Here is a 21889-nt window from a genome sequence, read left to right on the forward strand (position 1 = left end):
TTTTAGAAGTGGAATGATTGTAAACAGGATGGCATTAAAACTGCAGCCATGCTAAGTTCATGAGTTTTATGTTCAGTAAAATGTAGCTGTACTTTAATTTGCTGTCTGAACTCAATAAGTTTGAAACAAAAATTGTGTTCCATTTTTCATGCTAAAATGTGGCAGTCATGCCTCCTTTATTACCAGTATTCAAGAGATGAGTTCAATTTTAACTAGTTAAGATCAGATTACAATAAACTCTCTTAATTATGTCATAAATGTGAGTAAATCATGAAAAGTTAGGTTATGAACTTTCATGCGTTCCAGTCCAACTTTACATGCAGACCTTTAAAACTGCCAATGAAAGAAGGGCTGTTGCTCTGCTCAGTGAAATATTTGTACCCCATGGGAAGTTTGTAAGGATGAGCAAACTGTAGTTTACCTTACAAGGACCAGCCATGTAATCTGAGACCAGAGGCAAAGCTAAAAAAAAAAAACCCAAAGAAAAACCTCAAAGGCCTTACTGGCAAAGTTACTAAAGACTATTCACATATTTGCAAATTCTGATAAAAAATAAGGTCTCCAGTAAAACTTCCTCTCTTATTCATGCATGAATGTAGGTGTGAGACATTATTAAAATTTTCATTTGTGTTGTTATGCAGGTCTAGGCTTTATATGTAAGGTGTAGACATTTGACATAAATGAGAAGTGTTTGCTATAAGTGGGTTAAGTGTTATGCAATTTTCTCTTAATTTATAAACTAAGAACCAGCAGCACTTAGCTGTGCAGGGCTATGGAAAGAATGTGGTTGTTAGAGTGCACTGGGTCTTGCAGCATTCTAATTGCCAAAAGATTATTTCCCCTTTTAAGGATGATTAACTACAACACAGAGCTCTAATTTCCAGACATGGTCTCCTTAATAGAACAGCTAAATTAGCCATACAGGTATGTATTCTGGAAGAAATATACCTCCTTGACTTACAATTTCTGACAACACTCTGTTACTACTTGAATAGAAAAACTTATTTCAGGTCTTTTTGTCATTATAAAGATTTAGTAACTGAAAAATGTGAATGTAAACAGGAGTTAGGCACTAACAAGTTATGCGTCAGAATGTCTGTCTTATAGGCATCCTGATCCTCAGAGTTACTTTGTTGGGTTATAGGCAACAATTTCAAAAGTTAGGGTCACAAACTACCAGAAAACCCTATATGTTAAAGTAGCTAAGAAAAGGAGATAGGGTAAACTCCTTCTTCTCATACTTAGACGTGCTACCCTTTTGGCAGGGCTCGGTATCTTGGCTATCAACTAAAATTTGCATACTAGGTTTTACTACCCATAAATCTGTGAAGAATGAGTTTTGGTTGTCTTAAGCACATCTAACATGAAACTCCGTCACAGAAACACCTTAGCCTGGCCCCTGTTCACTGGTGAGATGGCAGAATGGTGCCTCTGTTTCATAGGCTGGCTGTTGGTGACAGTACCTGCTCATAACACAAGAGTCAGTATTTCAACTTCACAGCTAAATGCAGCCCCAAATCAAATCCTACCACTGAGGGGTTGTCCCCAGGTAGCATACAGTGAGCTCACGGGACAGCAACAAGCACCAACTACCCTTTCTTCTCTGCAGAGGGAAATTCAGGTTCATAGGACTATAAAGCAAACAAAAGGCAGTGTGATTTTTCTGTACAGCCACAATGACACTAGGAGAAATTATTTGGATTTTCCTCTTTGGACTAGGTTTTTGAATTTAATATGTATTGTATAAAATAAAGGAAGAAAAGTGAAGATAGAAATGCTCACTGAATTAGATACTATGTCCAATGAGCAATACATTTTTGGATCACATCCAAAATCTATTTTAACCGCCAAAGCACTTATTTGTAACCATCTCTAAAACTCACATTTGGCTTGTCTTATTAAGACTTAGGTCAGTAATATCTATTTTGTATGCAGTTGAAGTAGCTAGATGAAAGGCTAGAATGTCCTTTCAAGGGAACTACTTAGCTTAATAACTTCTTTCTCAGGTAAACTCACCAGTAGCAATTTTTCTGATTTAGCCATGAAGCTGCATAGCACTTAAAACTGCATGAAAGGGAGGTGTTTCATGTCTCATCAGTCTAGGAATATAAATCCAGTGTTACTGACTGATAAAAATGACTGATTATCAGTATAATTCTCTTTTCTTTGACTCCACTTGAACACAGTATTTAATGCAGTTTGAATTTGTTGGAATTCTCACATTGTGCTTTTGAGACTGCACACTACCTTAAAACATTCAGAATATGGGAATAAATTTGAGCTAAGAATTTTTAAGGTTGCAGCAACAACTTGAGGTGCTTCAAGTATCTCTGCTAGTCTTTCTGTCTGATCTGCTAGGAGAAAAAGGTAATTTTCAAGATAACCATTACTGAAGACATTTCTGTGTAAATGGACTAAACCACAACTTCAACTGCCTAGAAACTGCAGAGAGACAGTGGATAACTGATTCTAGATGTGATGTCAATAACCCAGGAACTGATGTTCCTTAAGCCATGGACACATCCTATATTAGCTAAAATCCCATCTTTTTTTATATCACAGAACCACGTATAAGTTGTAACTTAGGTCTGCAAGAGGTCTGCTGCAGCACTCAGATGTGCCCTGCAATTACAGCATGACACTGAGCGTAGTTCAAGGTCCTAAATGTGTGATCCTGGAATCCGTTACAGCTGTGTAATATGGCACAAAAGCTATGGGAAACCCATGCCCTTCTGGAAGGGCAGCTGGAGACCAGGGCACGATACTTCAGAGCCTCTAAAATAAGACATGATTCCTATTTTGAAGCAACTAACCCAACCCACTGTGTAGCAACCCTGTTTTTAACATTATCAAATACTAACATAAAACAAGTTAGATATTTTACAGCATATCTGCTTTTGAAAGCTGTTTCATAATTTCACACTTCTGCTTGTAAGAAGCCTACAGATATCAAGTCTGAAATCCTGGTGTCTTTAATACATTCTAGCATTTATTTTCAAATGTATTCAAAGAATGCAATTAAATATCAGAATTAATTCTGCTTGAATAAAAAGCTAACACTCCTTTGGTCTTCTATCATAGAAGACTCTTTCTTTCACCCATCTTCCTGTAAAACCTTTTCTATGGATTCATTTTATTTGGTCATGTGTGATCAGAACTTTATGTAGTATTTCACATGATGTTTCATCTGCCTTGTGTAATGGCAAAAGTAGTATTTCCTTTACACTATTGAAATACATGACATGACAGCTGGTAGCATGAAAATTACCTTTTTCATGCTTATGTTAGTAGTTCATAATGCGTGTAAGTCTTGTCTTTCTCCATTTTTACCTGGTGAAGTTTGTCTCCCTTCCGTCATGGACCTGTTGGAATGAGTCCAGAGGAGGACCATAAATATGATCAGAGGGCTGAAGCACCTCTCCTATGGAGACAGGCTGAGAGAGTTGGGGTTCTTCAGCCTGGAGAAGGTTCTGGGGTGACCTCATAGCAACCTTTCAGTACCTGAAGAGGGCTTATAAGATGAGGACAGGCTTTTTAGGGCCTGTAGTGATAGGAGAAGGGGTAATGGTTTTAAACTGAAAAAACCATAGATTTAGATTAGATACAAGGAAGACATTCTTTACTGTGAGGGTGGTGAGGCACTGGCAACGGGTTGCCCAGAGAAGCTGTGGATGCCCCATCCCTGGAAGCGTTCAAGGACAGGTTGCATGTGGCTTTGAGCAACCTGGTCTAGTGGCAGGGGGGTTGGAGCTAGATGAGCTTTAAGGTCCCTTCCAACCCAAACCACTCTGTGATTCTGTGATTCCATCATAGGTTTCCAGGGTTGCAGTATACTAAGGTGCTGAAGACTCTGACAACTACAGCATGGTCTAACTAGAAAGCAAAAGTCTAGGAAAGGAAAGCCTACAATCTTAAACAGCCTGTCTTAAAGAAGGAAAGAAACAAAAGGGACTTTCTTTGTCTGCAACATAGATTAAAATTTACAAGAAAACTATTAATCAAAATTTTGGAGTACAAGAGCAAGTTAGCAGCCACTTGAATGAGTTATAGCCATATTAACAAAGTAGCAGCTCCAGGATCTATCACATTTACTTCATTTCATTAAATCAAATACTCTTTCACATGACTGGAAATCTTTTACTTTCATTAGCTCTGGCTGCTAAATCCTGGTTTTCCTGGTATATTGCACTCCTATAGGACTTGCTGCCTTTCCTCTACCTCACTTCTTAATGGCAATTCCACTTACTTACTTTGAACCAGTGGTAGAATCTGAATCCCAAGGGACTTGAAAAGTGCTTAATGTGGCATAAAACGTCATTTAAATATAAACTGAAGGTGTTCAACCCTTTTTAGGATCTCATAGTTTCAGAAGTTCCCAGGTCACCTGTTCATGGACTTAAAGCCTAAGATTGGGATTGGATTTTCAGAACTCAATATGTAGTAGCTCAGTGAGAACAAATAACGAATGACATGTCTGAAAACCTGCTCTTCTGTACATACGTATTTATTTCCCCAGAACAATGCTTGCAGCACAAGCCTTTTTTCTCCCTTGTGATCCTACTGTGATCCTAGCTTGTGGAGTTGTTTAATACAGCCTACTAAATTGTTTTGCCTTCTTCAGGAAATATGTGAAACATCTCACAGGACAGGATTGTAGGATTACTCATTGATTGATAAAATGTATGCCTTAAAGTAAAGAATTAAATTCAAGGATATGATAAGAGTGTGTAGTTAAGATCGTTGTTCTAAACACAATACAGAAAATTAGTGGTGTCATGATGGAGATGTGCTTACTGACCTGTTGTGGGAAATGTAAAACATCATGGAAAAAAGTGTACATTAACTTTTCTTATATTTCATATATTTATCGACGCAGTTCTGATCTACCATCAGACTTAGTTTCTGCAACATCCAATTTTTCTGTATAGCTGAGCAGATACATACCATAGAATTAAAAAAAATCATCTTCAGTTTATTTCCTGTGTTACATTTATTTCTAAGCTGTGATCATAAAAGCACTCTGTATTCTAGGGTTTACCTTTTCTGTAAGTGATGAAGTAATTTCACTTACAACTAATCGATAATAATGCACAAAACTGGTTCAGATCCTTTGAATCATGCACAGAACAATGCTTGTGCAAAAAACATGAAAAACTGTAATTATAGATGCTTCAGCAGTACTGCTGTTTAATATGTAGTCCCGTAGATCAAAACCATTTGTCTGTAGCAGAGTTCAGCATATTGAAATGACAGAACACTTTTCAGCGCTGTTCATTATGCAGTGCGCTGGATTGTGCATTTCCCAGCCCCAACAGAATTGGGTGGTGTGTAAGGGACACGCTCAGGCTCATTGGGGATTCATAACGGTTTCACTCTCTAACCACACACACCTAAGTCACATACAGCATCCTACTGTGAAAATGATCATTTTCCCCAACTGAACCCAGTTTTTAATCAAAACCAAATTTTTTCCAGCCACATAAATAGAAGAACACAATTTGAAAACCCTGTCCTAGAAGCAAAAAGGAAGCTACAGCAGCATAACATGCCCAACGCAGAACTTGGAACAAAGCCTATGCAGGCCCAAGGTTTCCGAGGTACAGTACCGTGTCACCTATCTTAGTTAAGATGAAAGATCCTGCTCTCCTGTTGATGTGACGATGATTTTGTCGTAGTCTGATTAAAGAGTAGTGTTGCCAATGCTCACAGTGTTATCACCTGTCTCCTAGCATTTTTCTCCCCTAAATATGTGAGTTCCCAGAGTTGCGGGACTCGTGAGCCACCTAAAATACTTTAACCTTCAGAGGCACAGAGAAGAGACAGAAAAGTTGACCCTAGTGTTTCCTAAAAGCTGAGAAACAGTAAGCGCAATAAGAGCCCCAAAGTAATTTTCTAAATAAAATCATAAATTCTATTTTTGGGAATGTACAACTCTCTTTTGAGCACCCGAGGTTGGCAACACTGAAATAATTAATTGTACTTTCTCTAAATTACCGTTAACGGATGTTTGGTATGTTTCTAAGCTAGCTCATCTAGCAAGCATCAATTAAGTTAAAAGCCTCAAGCACTGTGTTATAGGAGTTCACAAGAATGCAGCCTCTTGGTAACGTAAAAATTAATGCGCTTAAAATGAGCTGTATAAGCAGCAAACAGTATTGGTAGAGACAAATAAACTTTAACATAAGGTTATACCCAGAGAATGAGGCTTGTTCTCCTTTGTAACAGTAGAAAGCTCCTCATCAACCTTACCTAGGCCTAAATTTGCCCACCTGCACCCTGCTCCCAAGAGGTCCCGCAGCGCGAATGACCTGTCCCAGTGGCAGTGCGACCTCGCTGGGACGCGCAGGCTGCACGGTATGTCCTGCGCTGCCGGCCAGCCCAGCCCCGCCGCTGCGGGCGTAGCAAGAGCAGTCGGAGTCACAACCTTCGCACCTTCCTCCCACCCTTCCTCCCCAAGCACAGCATGGACGAGAGGCATGGGGAGCCCCCACCACGCACACTGCACACCCAGGCACGCAGAGAGGGGACACGGTGCTTGCACAGCGGTTGTGTGTGTCACTTGTTGGATGCCAAAACCCCACGTGTTTGGAGAGAAAAACTCACCTAATATTTAGACTGCTTGTTAACAAATGGAATAAAATATTCCAGGGATATTTTCCTTCTTGCAATTGCGAGGGAAATTACGGAGAATGTATTACTTGGTAATCAAAGCTGGATTTAAAGGTTAGGAAAGAAGTTTTAAAATTACCTCACAGATCATTTTACGGTTGTAATTATTTTAGATACACGAGATCCACTTCTAAATGTATTTCTAATATGAAAGAATATTTATAACTGTGTACTTACGGCTGATCTGCCATAGATAAGAAATACATTTTAAGCTTTGTATTAATACAAGGACTCACAAATATTTTTTTCCTGGAATGCCTGCACTCTTTATTTCCTTGGTTTTCATATGCTGTCACCTGCTGTCAGCCAGTAACCTTATCTGCTGTCCCCCCTGTGTGGTGACTAGATCAGAACTTTTGTCTTTCTTGTTTGTGTTGACTGATGTAGAAAAACCACTCTTCACCCGTGATGCATCACAGCTGAAGGGGACTTTCCTCAGCACAACTCTTAAGAAAAGCAACATGGGTTTTGGATTTACCATCATTGGTGGGGATGAGCCGGATGAGTTTCTTCAGGTGAAGAGTGTAATTCCTGATGGGCCTGCAGCACAAGATGGGAAAATGGAAACAGGTAATTAAGATGATTCCTCTGTCTTTTTATCTGAGATGTAGAGTGAGACATAGATTTCTGAGTCTCACTCTTTCTGTGAATGTGTATATTGTTCCATACAACTTTCTGTGTTAATGTGTAAACAGCTGCTCTGTAAGAAAATATAAGCTTCTGAGATAAAACTTGCTTCTAATTTTCCTTACTAATAATGCCAAGTAGCTAATTTTTCCCATTTCACAATATTTTAAGAAAGAAAAGATCTCTGCATTCTTTCCATAAAGATGGGATCTGGTGTTCCTTGGTTTACAGGCAGTTTACTCAAGGGCGGTCTGTGCATGGAAAGACAAGAGACAGGCAGAGAGCGCACAGATTACTAAGTGCAAATTTATTTCTTTAGAAAGGATGTTTTTGCAGAATAATCAAAGCCAAATCTGATCCAACATTGTTCTCATTGGAACCATCAAAGCAAAAATTTTCAGTGTGGCATATGGACCATAGGCATCTGTGAAAACTAACTAAATAAAACAAACTTCCTCTGAAGAGATTTAAAGCTGCTTCCATGATCTGGACTGTCACTGGAAATATTTTCATATCCACAGACTGATAAAGATTGCAAACCACTGTCTTAAGGGTTTGCAGGGTCATGTCAGGTCTATGTATGGATGAAATATTTTTGGAGAAAGATGAACTCAGTTTCCAAGCCAGCTGTCATCTCCTGTAGGAGAAGACAAGCAGAGAACAATCAAACCATTTAAGTTGGCAGCAATCTCCAGTCACTAACCTCCTGCTCAATGCAGGGCTAAATTTGTGGCTGGATCAGTTTTCTCAGAGCTTCATCCATGGGGCTACAGAAGATTTTATAGGATGGAGAACCCGCAGCTTCTGTCAGCTCCTGTCCCAATACTTAACCACTGTCACTGTGAAAATTTTTGTTCTTTAGATCAAGTTGGGATTTCCACCGGTGCAACTGGTAACCAGTGACTGTAGTCCTGTTGGTGCAGCCCCATCGCTGTGTACTGTCCTTCCCCCGCAGTCCTTGTTCCTCAGAGAATAGTCAGGCTGCACATGGGTACTGGGACATGTGCATGATATTTCTTCCATTTCTTACCAAGACTTTATAAAAGAAATACTAGTTTGGGATTTATGTTGCCTCTGCAGAAAACTGAGTTCACGGTGTCCAGAGTCATTGTGAGGATAAAGAGAATTTCCTAGCCTGTGACAGATCTCTGCGGATGGACCACAGCAGCAGAGCAGGATCCTTTTAGTGTGTTACAGTACAGGGGGCAGACACATAAACACACACAGGCACAAATAATGTGGATGGAACAGTCCCAGGTGATTCTTCTGGAAATTCCCTTTCATCCTTCTTTTGTTGTAATAAAGGAATGATCTGGACTATCATCTGTTGGGATAAATCACCCTGATCTTTAGTTTATTCTGTAGGACTCTCCAGGACTTTGCAAGAAGGAAGTATGAAGGTTATTTAAAAAAACACTCAGTTTGCCTCAAGCCTTACATTACAGGTGGCACGATGTTTCTGATGCCAAATAGATAAAAGGTGATTTATATAAAGAAGCAAAATGTAAGAAATAAATAGAATATAGATTGTTGGCATTGGTTTTATAAAAAAATTAGTCTAACAGCTTTTTAATTCTCAATTCTTGTTGCCATTTTAACTTAATGCAGTTTGGTTCCCAAAGGCAAAATTAAATTAGCTGATTAAGCGAACGAAGGATACAACAGGCTGCCTGAAGTTCAGGATATTCTAGTAACATGAACTTCATTTTCCCCAGTATTTTCATATTACCTAATACACGGCATGAGAGATTTTCATTGTTTGTCATGGTTTAGCATTCTCAGATCCAGGACTCAAAATGGTTACTTGCTTATCCATCTGAAGCATGGGCTGGGTGCTAGTGAACTTGTTCATTTGGAGTTCTTTTCTCTAGAAAAGAGTGTCCTGCAACTTAATAAAATTTCGATGTTGAAATTGAATACTATTGATGGTGATTATTTTAGTCATGGATTTTGATGAGAATATATAGGAAAAAGGTGCTTTAAAATGCATAGAAATAACATTGATTTTTTTCTGAGGTAATTAATTCAACTATATTAAGAATGCAAGACAGAAATGTACATTCAAATATATAATCACTCTATAATTATGTGAGCCTGATATATACAAAATTACATCTCAGAATAAATTCTGGCCTCAAATGTCTTCATTTTCGAGAAGAGCGACAGAGTTCTGATGTAAAGTAATTGGAGGATCTCAGGCTAATGATTGTGGCGTCTAACATGGTTTCTATGAATATTTGAAGTGATTTTCTAAATATGATAATGGTAAACTGAAAGAAGATATTTAAGGTCAGAGTATTTTTAAAAGCACTGTTCCACAAAGTGCTTGTATTTCCTGATATCCAATCCTTTTTACACTTCCTGAAGTAGAATTTTCTCTCCCTATTCAGCCATTTTACAGTCTTATCAGCTGGAGATATGAAAACCTCCCAGGTTCCATCAATAAGATTTTGTTCATAAAACTTTTAAACTTATGTTTTAAAACTGTTTGGAATTAGATATGTACCTTTGTTTGTTAGGTAGGCATTACTGGATGATGAATAGAGATTTGAAAATAATTTTATTTGTTCTTTTGACATGAACTGCATGTCATGTCATGTTACTGTACAATTTATGTGCACTGTAGCTATGATCACAGTTATAGAAGGCTTTGATAAATTACCAGAATATCATATTGTGGCAGTAGGGCATCACAGTAGAAACCTTGAGGACAATGGTGCTATAACTGAGGTAACTTGGGTGTAAGGAATAACCACAGGTGCTGGTGCTCCCAGCTGTAATACATCTCTGGAGCCTTTCCCTTGCAAGGCCGATACTTGTTTTTGGCCAAGTGGTAAACAAAGTCCTAGTGTTTCAGACGTGCATCAGATATGGGGAAAAAAGGAAGAAAAGGCTCCATCTATTTAATCTTAGCTGATCCTGGCCATAGGCTGAAAACGCCAATACTGTACTTTATCCTAATTGTTAAAGAAACAAGCTCATAGAAAACTAATACTGTAATTTTGGTTTACTTCTCCACCTAAAATCTCATGTAGGGGTCAGATACAAATGGTATTCCAAGAGAAGAGTGAATCTGTGTAAGATGTTGTTGTCACCCTTTGACACGATCACACTACAGTGATTTTACAAGCCAGTTTCAGAATGAAACAATTTTGGATTTCATCCCCTGGAACATGAAAGCAGCTTCCTGACAATGACTTGGCATTGCTGTGATACTATGAAGCAATTGAAGCAGTGAGGCAAACTGAGTGCACTGAGATGCAACAAGAGATATCTGAGGTCCTGGTGATCCAACACCACCGCTCAGTGCCCAGTGCTGGGCACTAAGAGATAGCTGTAATTGTCCCAGACCCACAACAAACCTCACAAGCAGACTCAGAGGACCCACATCTCATTGAATGAGTCAAAAACAGCCAAAGTTACATTCCTGATCCCATTTGCCAGATGTTTCAGAATTCCTAAGGGTTATTATGCCCTCACGTAAATCTAGCGTCTGTGAGCTAATGGCTGTTAATAATACTGCAAATGCCTTTCTAGGACATGTTTTAGCATTTGGAGCTCAATCAAGCTGCTGGATATGAACATTACACTCCATAGCAGTCTCTGCCTACCTCAGGACAGCCTAGGAGCTGATACCACATTCTTTCCTGAGAGGTTACATTGCTCTGTCTTGTCTGAAACCTCACTCTGCCAACGGAAAACTGTCTCCGTTTAAGAGGCCCCTGTATCCCATTAAAATGCTGAGTGAACATCACTGGTAAAAGACTACATCTACATGAAAAGATTTTTATACAGCGAGTGATTCTGAATGACTGCTGTTCTAAGGCAAACAAAGATTTAAGCCTGCGGCTGAGTCAGATAAAAGCTCAAGCTGCAAAGACAAAAATTTCCCTACAATTTTCAAGGTTATTCAGTGGACTAGATAAACTGAAACATTCCCACGTAATCAAGCTCGAGAAAGATTCTCACCTGCGCATTTTGGCAAGTTGCAGTTCCTTTGGTGAAATTTTCCAGGAAACAGCTCAAAGACACAGTGCATAAGTGGTTAATTGCATCTATTGATGACCCTTCTGACTGATGAATAGCTAGAATCATTGCAGGTTGAATTTTCCCGAAACGTATGTACATCTGTGATGAATTGTCATATCTCAACAGTGTGAATCAAGAAATGGGAAATATGTTCTTTGATTTCATCAGCCAAGCATACATTTGGCCAGCTCCAAGGTGCCAGATCACCTGTAAACAATGCAGAGTTGGCCTTTTTTAGATGCTGTTCTCTCAGGAACAGAAGCTTCACTTTAATAGTTAATCTGTTTTAGAGATAAAAAATTGTAAGGTAAGGTTCAGCTAACAGGTATAGGTGTCTACAAGGCAGATGTCTACACCTACCATATGACTAGACATCTACCACTTTTAGATGACTGTTTCAGGATGAAGCCTAAATACTAGAGATTTAGAGGCTAGAGATCAGTCCCACATCTACCACTCAGAATTTCTACTGCCCCTGAGAGATCTCCAAACGGTCCAAGCCAGCTGTTAGAAATCCTGGAAGTACCGACATGTGGCATTGCTGCTATTTGTGGGCATAGCATCAATGCCCATAACAATCTTCTATACCTGATGAATTTTTCAAGAAGCTGAGGTTACTCTAAATGTAAGCAAATTGGAGGGACTGCACACTTGTTGATCTACAAAGTTATAAATTTTGTTATTCACTTGAATAAGAGCAAAACTAAAGCCATTATCAGGTGGTTTGCCCTACAGTGACATGAAGCTTGGGGAATAATTATCTAGCCACTATTCATGCATATTTTTGCACATGAAGGCTAATATCTCACAGCAACTTTAAAAAGTAGAGGACTTAAGGTAGAAGGAATTGGGGACATATGCAAAAGGATGCATTTTTACAAGTTCAAACAGATCCTTAGTTCTGTTCCCTGTTTGTCCGTTGTCAGTTCAAATCTCACCTAATGTCAGATCAGATGAGATGCAAGCTGTCCAGTTTCAGCAACACCAGAAAAGGTGAACTATATATGCACAAAGGATGCCTTCAATTCAGAGAAGTGAATACATTAAAAAATTAAAAAATGTTTTGGCAGTCATCTGGGAATGTCAAGATCTATCTGACAATATTCGCCTTTACAATATTCCCTCCCCCTGGTAGCCAACTGTTTACCACAGTTGTCATCTCAAGAGGCTCACTGACCAGGAGCTCAGTGAAGAGCTTGCCACACACATGTGCAGGACTTCATTTCCACAATACCAGCAGCTGGCTGAAATGTAGTTAGCTCACCTGCTTGACACCGCCTCATCCCGTGGCACCAGGAAGACTGGCCTCCCACAATTAAGGCATGGCATTAGGAACATGAGACATTGTGCTACTCACTGGACTGCTGAAGAAGGAGTATCTTTTCATTATCCTTATGCATCTCCAGGCTAAAACACTCTTCTCATATCTACAAAGACCTCATCAAGTGTCAGTCTTGTAGCTGCAAGCTTGTGGCAGGTCTGTGAGAGCAGAGCAGCATACATAAAACCAGCCTGTGTTATCAGCTTCCCTTTGCACCTTGGCTTTGTTTGGAAGCTAGGATGTTTCATCTGAACCAGCAGTGGCCTTTTTCTCCCCGTTTCAGTCTAGCTAAGGCTAGCTAAGTATCTCTGTCTTCAGATGTTGCTATTAATCCCATGGAGTTAAGAGAAGGAAAATCCTCCAGCAGAGGCAGCTGACGTAACGGTGCAAAATGCAGCAGAAACAGTGTATTTGCATCGTGTACAACTGAAATCATTGTGTTCTCTGTTCAGCCACAACACCTAGAGTTCCTTTCACCAGTGATAGTGGTTACATTTTCGTGAGCCAAACCAGGAGTAACTGTTCAGTAAAACCTCATCCTGGTTTTCTAAAGCCAGTCTTCCCACATTTCACAATTTGGCTTTTCAAGGAGAAGAGACAGAGAGCATTGAGACTGGAACTGCAATGTTAATGCTGTGGTCTTTACACTCTGCGTAAGGATGGAGCTAACAGATGCCCTGCTAGTTCATAGCTGAGACAAATGGACATCCAGGGGCTGCACGTCATTTTTTTTTCATTTGTGCAGTACACAGCACCCTACTCTATTCAATCCACTTTATATTTCTCACTATAAAAGCTTGCATATGTCATATAACTAATGCCAAAACTCTTCAAGAGATGCATGGATAAAATTAACCTTGACTTTTGAGAATCTTCCCAAGGTAGACTGATGCAGTCCTGTGCTCGTCCTCACAGTTTTATCCTGAATCTCTATGTAACTGTAATTCTTTAAAGTGCAACTCTTTATTTTTTTTAAAGGTGACTAAATGTGAGTCTTAGTTTAAATTTGACAAGTAAAAGTTTCTATTGCCTTAGTTGCAGAGGAAAGCTCTGAAGTACAACCAATATTATATTTAAAATGTTTCAAACAGAAAGCAAAGAAAAAAAATGCCAGTTTCACTATTTATTTGATATCATGTATTGAGGCTCACTTTAGCTGGGGAAAGGGATGTGACTTGTGGTTTTGAGTGCGTGGTGGTGACAGTAAAAATAATATTTGCATTTTAAGAGTATTAATAGCAATGAAGAACTTGTAGCAGAAAGATATTCTCTTTCAATCCCCCTTTCTTTCATATTTTAAAGTAGATAATTCATTGAACTCTGCATGTAAATAGACCGGAAGATAGTACTTAGGTTGCTAGAAATTTTTAGTACTCATGCTATTTTTTTCTAACATTAGTTTTCCATTATATTTTGTGTTTTTCTTGGTTTCATATAAAATGAACTCGCTACAGTAGTCACAGTAACATTTATAAATTTCTTATGTCAACCAAAGACCTGAGAAAAGTGTCGGCTTCTGTCACAAAGTTACTGAATTCTAATCTCCGTGAGGTTCCTGCTCTAGTGTTTTCCTCATATTTTTATTCTTTTGGTACTTGCTGGATTATTAGATCCTCATTGAATGATAACCAGCACAGATATGAGCCTACACTGAAAAAAATGTCTCTATATTTTGTATACCACATGCTGTTACTGTCTGCATCTGAGGTCTTTGTGTGCATCTTGTCAGATTTCTTTGGTTGGCTGGTGTGATGTTCAATAGCCTTATGTTCTCCCTGAGGTGCAGAAAATCCATATGTCACTATCTGTTCTGCCTGATACGGCATTAGAGCTTGAGTCCATGTTGCCTATCCATGAAGCTACTGAGCATTCATCAAGAACTGCATACAAATCTTTCCTATTAAAACCATTCCACTTTGCATAAACATTCCTGGAGGTATGAAGCGAGTTATTGATTCTTTTTAGCCCTGTCATTGGGCTATTCCCTTGAAGTCTTCAATTAAAATTATTTCTACAAACAGCAAGAGCAATTACAGCAGAGCATCTAACTTGGATTTAAAAATGCTCTGAAAATATATGTTCTTTAAATCACAGGAATAATTAGAAAAAAATTTGTAGGAACTTCCTGTCTTCACCTCACATGCTGTCTCACTCCATGAGATGATTCTGGTTACTCATCCAAACAGGACTCAGTGGTCTCTGACTCCATATCCTGGTTTTTAGCCCTAAAGTTTGCCATCATTTAGAAATTTTAGGAACCTTCTGTCTGAAGCTTTAGGCTTAGTACCTTAATTCAAGGCAGTTCAAAACATCACTTTAAGGAACACAGATCCCCAAGTGTGGTGTCTGTAGGGAGGAAGAGGTTGCCTCCTGCAGACAGCTGAGACTGCCAGCATTTGGGGTGCGATTCAGTTGCATAAACTTAGGTGTCTGGTGCCATTAAAAATGCCAGAGATCCCACATAGACTCCCCCTGCCCTTCCAGGCAGCAGTCTCTTGTATGTCCTCTGTGATACCTTATGAACATCTCAAATGCCCGAGGCTGTTCAAAATTACATTAGAGGCCTTAAACAACAACATTCCTCCTTCTGTGCCTTAAGAGGAGTGTGTAAATAGACTTCTTCGTTGTTCTGTGTCATCTATTGCAGGAAGCAGTGATTGATTCATTACTGTAAAAATAAATCTTTTCTGATAGTGTTAAGGATATTTTTTTTCCCTAGCCTAATTCAGAGCTCACACTTGTGGTTTTGTGAACACTTACAAGAAATGGCAAAAACCTTTTTAAACTTAATAAGCTTAATTTTCTCTCATTTAACCATTCAAACAACATTATAGGAAGCCTGATGATTAAGTTCAGCCATATACTGGTGATTATAAATTCATTTTTGTCTCCAGTGCTTATAGTATTTTGATTCAGATGTTATTGGTGCCCATAAAGTATATTCCAATATTAGGACTGAATAATATGTGTAACTTGTTTTCTTTCTGATAGTGACTGTTCTTCAAAAGACTTTTTTCTAAGTCCAAATAATACACAGAAATGCAGCAGGAATCTGGAAAGAACAGCAATCTTTCATTTTGCTTTGATAAATCCATATTTACACACAGGAGACAACTCATGGTATGCATGGTTTATGGCACTTATTTAATTTTGAAAGAAATTCACATTTGTTGACACTATATTTTGATCTATGTTTCTCAGTCCTAAGAATGATAATATGTGGTTCCTACTTGAAACAGTAAAATACTGAACATGTAAGTAGGTGAAGTGCTGGGTTATGTAAGTGTGCCACATAGTCTTCAGCAAGCGAGAGTATATAAGCAGGTCTGCTTATATTTAGTAAGTTGATTCTAAAGGTTAAGCCATTAAAACAACTCTTCCAGCAGCAGCTGTAGAAAGTTGAACATGTTTGATTAGAGATGGCTGAGGACTGAGCGTGTCCAACCATGCCAGATTCCACATGTACAGCACTTACTGTCTTTTTATCCAACTGTTTCACCTTTGACAAGATTTTCGCTGCAGTTATGTTTTTATTTAACCCAGAAACCAAAGGTGAAGAAATCGGAAAGAGAGGGCGTAATGCAGATGCAATCTATGATAATATAAACAATCCTGTCTCATATGGACAAATGCAACACAAACCATATACACAAGACATACACGCTCTGTAGAACCTAAGCCACCGGTCTAGCTCTCTGTAGCAAGAGTAAATGGGAGATCTGGTGCTCAGATGTGCCGTGTCTTTAGCAGAGAATAAGATCATAGAGAAATCAAGAAACACAGAAAAGTAAAATATGAGTAAAGGTGAAAAAACAGAGAGAGTAATTGGAACATGAACTATTCAGGTATGTGCAGCCTCACATTGCTATTAATCCAAGGCCTGACTCCATGGAAAATATGGCCACAGAAGCCAAAGGCATAGACACGGATACTATAACTAAAACATAGTCATACATATTGCACTATGCAAAATACAAAGGCAGAAGAAATGTTACACGATTTTTTTCTCTCTACTATCAGATACTAATACATTTATCCCGTTTTATTGTTCATATTGTCATACACAAAAAAAGTGTGTATGACAAGTCTTGGAAGCCCATAAATTCATTCTTTAACCTGAACTCTGTCACACAAAATCTGCACATTCTGCTATTAGGATATTTAAAATAGGCCAGGAGATGATAAATATATTGTCGTAATCTTCACATTTATTAGGACAACTTTTGTAAGTTTTGCAAATCGCCAGTTGAGTAAGCAGTGTGCTATGAACTCAGTGTCTGCCAAAAATGCTGCAGTTGCAGAAATAACTTTTTTCCTATCAAATGTAATTAACATCTGTCTCGCATGATTTGGCTATTTGTATGAACAGACAAAAATATACATTGGAAATAATAGTCATCATCTTCTCATGTACTGTTTCATTCCATAAAGAATGACATCTTGTTTCTTAACAAGAATGATCTGGGAGGGGGGGGAGCTTCTTTCTATATAAAGCAATGACAGGGGAAGTGAGAACTTCATATTGCACTAATGAAATTAATAATCTAGAACTGCACTTTTTAATATCATTAGCCATGCCACCTTTGATTTTCTTCTAATTTTGTTGTTTTGGCATATAGGTCTTTTTTATACCATTTGATTATCAAAACAAAAAGTAAACATTTAGCTGAATTTCAAATATTTTTTCATTTTCTATTCAAAATCATATAGATTAAGAAATGCATAATCACCTCTGCCTCCACATTTGTGCTACCAAATGCAATCTGTATCTGTATTAAAATCTGATAGCTCAGAAATTCAACTCTTGATTTGCCTTTAGCTATTATTTAAGAACAAATTTTAAAGCTAAAATTTAAAGTGAATTTTAAACCCTTTGAAAATTTAAGAATAAATTAAGTCATGGCTTTTAAGATACAGTTTCTGTTGTATATTTAGAATGGGAATACTTTCTTGACAGTTAGCAAATATTTTACTGGAACAAATTATTTAACATCTCTGTACCTGAAATTCCTCATCCCAAACCAGAAACAGTCATTTTAGAACTTTGTGAAGTCCAATAATTATTGTCGTTAGCAACTCCTATCATAACAATTGCAAATGTTAGTTAAGAGAAGCTTAATGGAGCTCAGCTTAAGATATTTAGGTCGAATACTGTGTATGTCCAATTGTGCAATATACTTTTAAACAGAAATCTGTGCTCAATCCCATGTACATCATTTTTTTTTGTCAGGGCTCTGAGTTTCTCATTTGATGTATGGCATAAAGTGAAAAAATCCAGAATTACATTATAGGTGAAGAAACATTTCCAGGCATATAAATCATATTCCAGGAGCTTTGTGAACTTTTAACTAATGGGGGTTACAGAGGCATTTCAGGCAATTTTCTTATCAGTTCACTTCTAAAGCATCTTTCACTGCCTGTTGCCAGAATCTGGATGTTAGCACAGATCACCTCTCATATGACCCTGTTTAGCTGTTCACATAGCCTTTGTAAGAAGAGCAAGGTTTATCCCAGCACTGATGCGGCAGCCTCTTCGTAATTGATGATTCTGACATTTTAAAAAATTGCTTGTTTGTTTAAAAACCTATAATGAAAATTTCTCAATAACATAAGGAGTGCTTTGCAAACCAGTAGGCAGGCATGAAGTTAACTCTGATGCGATGTGAGAAGCCCCTGGAAAGTTTCATCCAGCCTTCTCTCTCTCTGCTCCACAAAAGTCTTCTCCTCTCCAGCAGTCACCCAAGTGCCATACTGGTTCTGAGGCAGCGAACAGAGGTGGAGCTCGAGATGCAATGCTGCTACCCTATGTGCCGTGCATGCTGCAGCAGCTGCCTGGGCAGCACCCACTTGCTTCTGCTCATCTCCTTGTTCAGTAGGTACCACAGGGGAGCAGTGCCGTGTACAGGACCTGCAGAAATTCTTGGTGACTGAAGCTCAGGAGTTTTGCCAGGTCTCATCTATCCATCTCAGGGGGTGACCAGGTCGGGGGTGGTGGGAGAGGAGGGTCCCATCACCAGAGGGTGGATGCAGGACTGGGAGAAAACTGACTGGACTGGGATTTGCTGTAGCTGAAGATGAGACAATTTGTTTTTCTTCTGCAGGGAGGGAAGGAGAAAATGCAGTAACGCTATGCTCAGAGATGGCTGGAGAGTGGGTGTTTATGTGCGTTGTGTGTGTGTAGAAGGAGGCAGGAGAGGGGAGGGCAAGGTACTAAAGAAGAGAAGAAAAGGAGCTCTGCGAGAAAGGTCTGAGAGCAGGGATGTGAGTATAGATCTTTTAAACACTGGCACTTTCACTCCTTTTGATGTATTGCTTTCTTCTTCAGCTCCTAATGAAAGTAAATTAAATTTCTTTATATTCAACTAATTTCTTCTGCATTTAAATCAGCATCATTGTACGCAGTATTTACTGAAACTTTCTTTGCCATACTGAGCATCACTTGTGGTACTGCTGAGGAAAAGCCAGATAATATTGGACACTTCTTTCCTTGATAGGTGTGTTCCTTGAAAATTTATTTATAAGCTAATAGTGAGTCATGAAACATGCTGGGTTATGCTGCTGCTCTGTTATGCGTGATCTTTTCTATTCCACCTGTACGTACACAAAATAACACGTCTCAATAAGCAAGGGCTATCAGCGGCTGATGGTTACTGGCCTGAAATCACCCCTTTGAATCCTGTGAACCCATCAGCTCTGCAGAAGCTGGCAGGGCTGAGCTGGGGGTGCCTGTAACACTGTGAAGGACTGAAAGAGCACAGGAAAAAATGGTGGTTTCGTGCTGGGGTGATTCAGAGAAAGCAGGCAGCAGAAAGAGGTGGGAAACTGGAAAAAGAGGAAATTGAGGTAGTAATAGGAACCTGACAATGCTTTCAAGTCTTGTGATGGAGAGATACAGGTTATAGTTTTATAGAAACATCATTGCAATTGTATGGGAATGGAAGACGTACTAGATGTGCAGGGCAGCATTAATCATACCACTGTCTCTATCATGTTGCTAGAATTATTGCCCTGATACTGGCCAGAGCCTCAGCCAGGGCTCTCAGGACCCATCTTGTTCACTGGAACCTGGCTGACTTGTCTTCCACAGCAACCTCTAGAAAATTCCATGCGCCACAAGGCAGCCTGGTGGGCTCAGGCAGGTTGTCCTCAGGCAACTGGTGAGGAAAGCATCCAGCCACAGCACAGACACTGCCTCCCGTCAGACCTCATCACTGGCACCACAAATCAACCACGTATTTAACCTTGTTTAATTAGTAGGTGGGTTTGGGCATAGATTCCTCTAAAAATCCACATGAAGTTCATGCAATGCTGCTGTGCTACACATGGTACCAAAAGTTTTACTACATTTCTGCATGTATACTTTTTATATCGTTTTAGGAGGTTGCTTTATTTGGGGGGGGCGTCGTTCTAACATAGACAGGTGAAGTTAAAAATACTATCATTCTACCTCTGGTTGTTTTCCAGACAGGTTAGAAGAGCAGCATCATTACTGAGGAGTTCAAAAAAGCTTTCTGGGTTTTTGGTAGATTGTTTATAGCAATCTGTTTAGTTTGTCTTATTCCAATTATTTTCTGTATATCAGACAGAGTGTATTTTTTAGGCCAAACTTGATTGCATCAAAAGGAAATGCAGTTCACTATTATATAAGAGATTCAAGTGTTTCTAGTGCAGTTCCTACTTATTGAAAAAACAGTTCTGAACTGTTTTGGGAAATAGGGCTAATCATAAGAATTGCACTTGAGCGATTGTGCATGCCAGAAATGCTACTCCATGCAAGGTGCCGAGCTGATGGATTTTTATTTTAGACTGTACAGTGTTGTAAATACTATCCTTCGATAGTCTGGTCCATTCTGAATGCAGGATTGTGATACTTTAAACATTTCATTTGCTACAAGAATAATGAATTCTGCTTTGCCTAAGCATAATATATGTAATTTAAAGTCAACTGGAAGTAATATTTTTCAAAAAATGTGGGCATTTTTTTTTTAATAAAAAAAGTTCAAAACTGAAAAGAATATGAGCTTAGGAAAATTCAGTGAAAAACTGTACCATAATGTTTCTATTTTTTAGAGGGTTTTTTATTTAACTATTTGAGCCAAATTGCCACAGACTGGTAATTTCTTCTTGGACAACCCCAACCTAGAAAAAAATTCTCAGAAAACACATTCTTTGTGTAACCTCTTTTTTACCAGGTGTGTCTTATCTTTCCATTTACCAAAGCTCCTAGTGATAAGAATTTTCTTAAAGCTTGTAAAGCAACATGCATGTTTGTAGTGTATGTAGAGGCATAGACATAGTGGTGCAGCGTTACTGGTGCTCCAGCAGTGACACCGGTAGCAGCAGCGCTCCCCAAGGTGACAGCACCCCAGGTCTTTTTACAACAATTTCCAAAGCCCAGGGTTTGACCCAAGTCATCCAGTTCTGTGTCACACTTACAAATATATAATACTTTTTCTAAGCACAATCTTTAGAGATAATCCATTATAAAACAAAGATATGCATATTATATGTCGTGCAGGTATCTGGATGTATCTAAAACTGTTAAATAGATGGTAATATAACATTGGTTATAATATGAATAGCAGATGTTGAATGTGGATGATGAAGCGGTTTGCTATGTGTATGTCTGTGGGTAGGTGTGCTGAAGGTGTATCTCTGTGTAAAAATACATATGTGTGGGTGTCACTATATATACGTTTTTATATATATATAACCCATAAAATTCAGTCCATTTCAGAAAACAAATGCAGTTCTTTCTAGGAACTAGGGGAGGTAGATGAAATATTATATTATTTCATCATATCAAATATTCTTACAGGTATATCGCTGAGGGGCTCCATGCCATGGAGCAGTCACTTTTACAGTGATCAGCCTGATCCCAGGGATACGGATTTTGACTTTCCCACATAGAAAAATATCCACATATAGATGTTAACTTCACTTTGCATGTGTGTGTTAGAATTAGGAGCTAATTTTCTTCCACTATGAATTTTGTATTGAACATGCTCTTGGGTTGACGGAAAAGCCAGGCTTTCCCTGATTTAGGTCTTCTGCCAGTTAAGTGCAGGAGTGACAGTGGTGATAGAAATCAACATCAGGTCCCCTCTCTCTCTCTCATACACACACATAGCTGGAATGCAGCTGAGGGGAAGAGCCAGACCAAGTACAGGAAAAACGAGGGACTGGAACAAGGGCCCTAAAGCAAAGGATAAAATATAAAGTGTAATCTCAGTAAAGACTGTA

General features: G+C 38.8%; 1 protein-coding gene across 12 annotated transcripts in view; it reads left to right on the forward strand.

Annotated features, from left to right (window-relative positions):
- Positions 1-21889, forward strand: part of MAGI2 (membrane associated guanylate kinase, WW and PDZ domain containing 2) — a 755689-nt gene that overhangs the window by 597849 nt on the left and 135951 nt on the right. For 11 of the 12 annotated variants that reach the window (XM_055712104.1, XM_005443453.4, XM_027811483.2 and 8 more), the window contains 2 exons: positions 5476-5597; positions 7057-7239. In XM_055712104.1, coding sequence (XP_055568079.1) covers positions 5476-5597; positions 7057-7239 — 305 coding nt within the window. Of the gene's footprint in view, positions 1-5475; positions 5598-6228; positions 6355-7056; positions 7240-21889 lie in introns of all 12 variants that reach the window. The other variant, XM_055712103.1, reaches the window with a different exon arrangement.

Source organism: Falco cherrug, chromosome 5 (genome assembly GCF_023634085.1).
Source record: "Falco cherrug isolate bFalChe1 chromosome 5, bFalChe1.pri, whole genome shotgun sequence".
In the NCBI taxonomy this organism is placed as follows: Eukaryota; Metazoa; Chordata; class Aves; order Falconiformes; family Falconidae; genus Falco; species Falco cherrug.